Source organism: Prosopis cineraria, unplaced genomic scaffold, assembly GCF_029017545.1.
Source record: "Prosopis cineraria cultivar Desert tree isolate PC_DT_omini unplaced genomic scaffold, ASM2901754v1 PC13, whole genome shotgun sequence".
NCBI lineage: Eukaryota > Viridiplantae > Streptophyta > Magnoliopsida > Fabales > Fabaceae > Prosopis > Prosopis cineraria.
This window is the reverse complement of record NW_026555344.1, coordinates 38258378-38264867: the sequence shown is the minus strand read 5'-3', so window position 1 is coordinate 38264867 and position 6490 is coordinate 38258378. Positions and strand designations below refer to the sequence as shown.

General features: G+C 30.2%; 1 protein-coding gene across 1 annotated transcript; it reads left to right on the top strand.

Moving 5' to 3' along the window:
- The first annotated feature begins 548 nt into the window (after positions 1 to 548).
- On the top strand, positions 549 to 2871 carry LOC129291600 (trihelix transcription factor GT-3b-like). Its single transcript, XM_054929057.1, has 2 exons — positions 549 to 1052; positions 2236 to 2871. The coding sequence occupies exons 1-2, from the start codon at positions 729 to 731 to the stop codon at positions 2767 to 2769; spliced, it is 858 nt and encodes a 285-aa protein (XP_054785032.1). The 5' UTR covers positions 549 to 728; the 3' UTR covers positions 2770 to 2871.
- The last annotated feature ends 3619 nt before the right edge of the window (positions 2872 to 6490 follow it).

The window sequence follows — 6490 nt, the reverse complement described above, 5'->3', positions numbered from 1 at the left end:
TTATAAGTAAATTTTTATTAAATTTTTTATTTAACCTTCATTGGATGTTGGTGAGAAAAAAATACGTTGTTAAATTATATATATTTAATAGAGATAAAATTAAAAAATTATTAAATTTTTAGATAAATTTAATGAGTTTTAATATTTTTTTTAATTATAGTAAAACATGTTAAAAGTATCTTATAAATAAAATTAGAAAAATAATATACAGTAAAGTGAAAATACTCAAATTTAAGTTTTAAAATTTAAAATTAAGATGTTACGTTATAATCTTGTTTTCAAGTAGTAACTCCAACTTCCTTAAAGCATGGCTCTTAAATAACATATAATATTTTATATTATTATATAAATATATTTATAATTATATTAAACGGAATGATGTGAAGGCTTTTATTTGAAGTTAATGGTCAGAAAAAGAAAAAAGGGTGAATTTTTTTGGAAATGAGAAGGAACAATCGCTCTTGAATTCGACACCTAAGCAAAGAGAAAAGAAAAGGAAAATATTATGTTGTTTTCTTCTTACACGATCGATCCACACCTGCCGGTTCACACTTTCTCTCACCACCCTCCCTCCTTCCTTATTCATCCACATCTCTCTCTCTCTCTCCCCCTCCAACCCCAAACAGACAAAAACCCTCACAAATCCTAGCACTCTCTCGCCTGCTCGCTCGTATTCCAATCAACAAATCGCCTCCCATACTTTTCCCGATCGAATCGATCACTATTAAATGGATCAGATTCATCTTCATCATCATCTTCGTCCCCAGCACCAGCAACAGCATCATCATCTTCCTTCTCAAGTACAGCCTCTCGGTATTACCATAAACGTCGATGCGAGTAGTGGCGTCGTTGTCGATAGGTTACCTCAGTGGAGCGTCCAAGAGACGAAGGACTTTCTGGCTATTCGAGCAGAGCTGGATCAGAATTTTATGGAGACCAAGAGGAACAAGCAGTTGTGGCAGTTTATCTCTAACGCCATGAGCGAAAAGGGTTATCTTCGAAGCCCGGAGCAGTGCAAGTGCAAATGGAAAAACCTCGTCACCAGGTACAAGGTACCACGTCCTCGTCGTCTTCGTGGTTGTTGTCCCTACCTGATTCATATCTGTCCCTCTAAAATCAAATCCCAATGAAATCTCTGTTTTTATTTGCTTTTAGAAAGCTGCGATTTACATGATAGCGCTTTACAGAACAGAATCATACTGTGTCCGATATGTCTGTGAGATGTCGGCATGACGCTGTTCTCTCTCTCTCTCTCTCTAAACATGCTTGGTGCTTGAAGGAGATGTGTTTGTGAAAAGTTCTAGCTTGTGTTGCGCGTAGCGAAAAGTTCTAGCTTGTGTTGCGCGTAGCTTTAATTAGCTTTCATGGGTTTTCTTCTAGTACTAACTTGTTTGGTGCTTGGGTTACACTGATATATGTTAATTACATATGATGTAGCATTTTAAATTTCATCTAAATTCTGCACAAATACTTCGTAGTTACCATGACCCACAATGGGACACTTGAAAAAGTGAACCTAGATGCTATATATATATATATATGCTCGAAATTTATATTAAGGTGATCTAATATTTCAAATTGCAACTCATCATTGTGTAATTATAATTTTTAGTATATAGCTTGTAGTAACCATGGAATTAAGGATTTGCCAGGAAGGATTCATTGAAGTTTTGAAATCAAAACCATATATGTATTATTCTTTTGATTCTCAAGTTAGACATGACCCGTATACCAGCCATTATAACATATCCTGGTTGATCTAGTCACAGCTTTAACCTTTATTGAAAAGTTGTCGCATAGTTTAATGGCGCAAAGCAATTAAAAAATGGGTATATTTCATAATAAACATCCTAAGTAATTCAGATTCACATTAACGTTTCTTTCTGTAAGCTACTTATCGTTCATCAATATATTACACAGCTAGCTGGCCAAACTACTAATTGTATAAAATTTCTGAGCAATTTTGAAAATAGTGGTGAACTTATATATATATATATATATATAGTCACATGATTGGTTCAGATTTGAACATTGTCATCGTGTCCAATTGGGATAAATCTTTTAAAGATGTTTTTGGTATTCTTAGCTTCTTACAGACTCAAAATCGAGACCTTGCACTTAAACGGTTAATAACCACTACTAGAGCCTTTTTTCCTTAGTATTATAGTATGAATATGTGGTAGATTTGTTTGTTCCTTTTCTCTTACGTGTTGTGTTGTTTTTATGAAATGGAAGGGATGTGAAACAGCGGGGCCAGAAACTGTAAGGCAGCAATTCCCATTCTACAGCGAGCTTCAAGCGATTTTCACGGCGAGGATGCAGAGAATGGTGTGGGCGGAGGCGGCGGAAGGAGCTGGATCGTCGAAGAAGAAGACGGCGTCGGATGACGACGAAGACGACAATGAAGAGATGAGCATGGATCTGCAGGGAGAGACGAAGAGCTCCAGAAAGAAGGTGAAAAGAAGCAGAAGTAACAGCAGCGAGAGCAGCGGTAAGAGGTTGAAGGAAATACTGGAAGAGTTCATGAGGCAACAAATACAGATAGAGTCACGGTGGATGGAAGCATTTGAAGCGAGAGAGAAGGAAAGGATGATGAAGGAGATGGAGTGGAGAGAATCCATGAAAGCTTTGGAGAATGAGAGGACGGTGATGGAGCAGAGATGGAGAGAGAGAGAACAAGAGAGGAGTATAAGGGAAGAAGCTAGGGCTGAGAGAAGAGACGCGTTAATCACTGCTCTCCTTAACAAGCTCACAAGACAAGAAATGTAGTTAATTATATTTGTATTTTTGCAGAATTAAATTATTGTAGTTGTAGCTAGCTTCTAGCTTTTATGGATATTTGATCAAAATTCACTTAGTCAATAAGTGTCCTGATCCTACTAATTAAATTTTATCAACACTTAAAAATGATTAAGATACGTTTTCATTTAAAAAATTCAAATAATCATCATGCGCTGCCCCACGAAAAAAAAAATAATATTTGATATGTTTTGAGTATTATATGACAAAATTTTTAACAATCATTTAATTAAATTGAGATTCAGCAACTGTATTTCGTATAGATATTGAGTGCCTGTATCATTTAAGCTATTGAAATTCAAATTAATAATTTAGATGAATTCACTTATTTATTAATTTTAAGTGGAATATAAATTTATAATCATTAATTTAAATTTTAATGATTTAAATGATATAGTTACTCGATATCTATACTAAGTAAATTAAGTTACCAGATCCAAATTCATTATCATGTCATGTGAGATATTTATTGAGCGAGGCAGTGTTTATAGGATGATGCTCCGTGTACTTTAGAGCGAAATTGAAATTAATTAGTTATTTCCGGAACTCTTCCATTCTTCTTGAAATATCTAAGTTTCTTTATTTAGCTAATCACTTTGCTTTTTGATGTCCCTTAATTATTGTTCTAATCTTGCCTAATGCGGCAATTTTATTAGCACAAGCAAATTTAGAGATAAGCTTTCATTTTCCTCATTTTTATTTCTGTTTGGCGTCGTTAATTCATTAATTGTACTTGAGCTCGCTCCTTAATTTGTGAGGCAACATTATTTTATTATTATTAAATAATTCTCATTCTTTTCCAATTATCATTTATGTTAAATAAAAAGCATAAATGCAGTTTTTTTATATTAATCAATTAATTCACTTACTTTTAATTGCAATATAATTCAATTTTATTTGTAGGTATATAAAGCATAGACATGGGGTTATGATTTTTTGGTTGAATCAATGGTTCAAAGAAGAACTGATACAAAAGATGATATCTAACGAGCTGTAATTAAGGCTAGCTCAGCCTTTGAAAAACTAAAGTCTAAAATAGTTGAATCTGAAAAATTCAACAATACCTTAAAATTTTTATTTTCAAAGCTTAGCTCCGACCCTCAAGGCCATTACCTCTAATATTTTTTAAGGTATTTTTGATAAACACATTTATTTTTTAATTTAAAATTTTAATAAACACATTTATAATTCAAAAAAAGCTATTATACATAAAATTAAGTCTAAAAATAAATTTAATTAAATCGCCAACAAATCTATACAATTTAAACATCCAAATTCAACAATCAATTATAAGTACAAATGATATATAGCTTTAATATCATCTAGAAGAAAAAGAGAGCTTTGATATTTTGTTAAAACATGTTAACCAATAATAAAAACTGATTCATTAGCCATAGCATAGCAGTGATTGAAATACTAAAAATATTAGCATCAATCCTTAAAAGAATAGAAAATCTACGTTGATTGTTCCTCGACTAGTTCAATAATAAAAACTAATTCACCAGCCATAATAGTGATTGAAATACTAAAAAAATCAGGATCAGTCTTTAAAAGAATTGGAAATTGATATTGATTGTTTCTCCACCACTTTAATATCTAATAATTTCTAATTATATATGAGACTCAATGTTAGTTCACCCAAATAATTTTCTAGTTCAAACTTTTCCATAGAAAAATCATTTATGCTTGTATAAATATCTTCATAGGATTATAATTTGCAAAGGATTAAAGAAATATCACTTAAATACTAATAAAATAAAAAGGATTAAAAAATAATAAACTTAATTGATAAAGTATTCAAAATAATAAAAAGCAATTGTCATTGTTGATATAAAACATTTGAAGTATTAGGTGCACTTGATATTTTTTTATTTTGTATTTTTTTTACTTGAATTACAAAATATAATAAAGCCCAAAAGAGTCGGTCCTTGACTCTAAAGGGTCTATCCTTTTTAAGTTGGTAATTTATCTCCATATTCTAATTCAGCTACCCGGCCTTAGTGATAGGCTTGGCTAGTTTTGCTCCTTTGATATACAGAACACGCGTAGGCTTGCATCATTGAAGGGATCACATGGCAGGTTTTTGCCAAAATAAATAAATAAATAAATAAATAAAAACCTTTTAAAAATAGTAATATTAAATTAAAAATTTTAATATTAAAATATAATAAAAGGAGTACTTAAATTGAAAAATATCAGTATTAAAAAATTTTGATTTGACATTAATATTTTTATAAGGTCCTTATTTATCATCCTCTCAAAAAATAAATATATAATGATGTGTGTGAACCATTTTTTTTTAAATAAAGAAACACATTTGATTATGTAGTAAATATTATATATATGAAGCGTTTCAACCAAAAAAAATATATTATATGAAGTGCGTGGGTCGCATACATTATATTTTATTTTTCGGGGATCTTTTCTCACAAGATTCAAATTTGAAATCTATTTCAATAAAAAAATATACGATACAAGTGGATACACTGTGTGTGTGTGTATGATTTTTTTTTTTTTGCCAGCTTGTATATCATATGATTAAATGATAAAACATGATAACATCCTTGTGTATTTTTTTTAAATATATACAAGGAAAAAGGTTCCGTAAAAAATAAAGAATATCTAGCTCAAGATAGAGAGAGTACAAAGTAAATTTCTCTCAATTAGATTGTTACATACTTGAGTTATGATTTGATTCAAAATCACAATTATTTATTTAAACGATGAGAATTTCTATCATTGGGACCAATTATATCCACATTAACTTTAGTAGTTCGTATTAGATATAAATGTATATTTTATATTTTGATATTATTAATTATATTTTAATTAAAATAAAATATCTTTTGAAGGGATACACACATAAATGAGTTAACCTGAATATTAAATTATGTACATGCTAATATAACTTTTATATTTTTATATAATTCAGTTTTGAAAATATTAGTTAATTTATTATTAAAATATGGCTGATAATGATATTTATTTTTATAAAAAAAATGATTGAAGAAAGCGTTCTTTTGCCTTGTGGGCAATTTCTTCAGAAATGTCAGAAGTTTGAAAATTTTTCTCAATTTTTAATATTTAATTATCTGGCACTATCAAATCACAATTATGAACTTTATCATGCAACTCTTTACAGGTACAAACAAAGAGTTGCTTCTGGTAGTAGGTATATGGAATATATATGGATACACACACACGGGGAATAAATGAAAAGAGCACAATTAATTAATTAATTAAGTTAGATTATTAACACTAATCACCTAACACTTTAGAAGATAATGCTCATCATCGTCATAATGTCTATTCCATTCAGAAGCAACGTTTTGAGGTCGATGGCATTTGCTTCAATGATCACTTTACCGAAAGCGCGCATCACTTTTTATTAACACAACCAAAAAAATAATTAATATAACGTGTTCCTTAGATATGGCTTCCTGTGCTTTACATTAGTGTTTCAAAAATTGAATTCAACCTTTAAAAAAAAGGTAAATTAGTCATTCACTAAAGGTGGAATTGATCAGTCAATGAGAAATAATCTGATACCTATTAGATTCAGATTTGACATGGATTTATGAAAATCCAAGTCTGGTTCATGAGGAGTCATTTTAAAACTTTCTTTTATTACTTTATATAAGAATATTATATATTATTTACGGGTCATGGTATGGCTGTGAAATTTTATTTA

What these genes read in the sequence shown, in the direction of transcription:
- LOC129291600 (XM_054929057.1), top strand. Translation starts at nt 729, where the DNA reads ATGGATCAGATTCATCTTCATCATCATCTTCGTCCCCAGCACCAGCAA. An exon ending in ACCTCGTCACCAGGTACAAG is followed by an intron (nt 1,053 to 2,235) that starts GTACCACGTCCT and finishes ATGAAATGGAAG; the next exon opens with GGATGTGAAACAGCGGGGCC.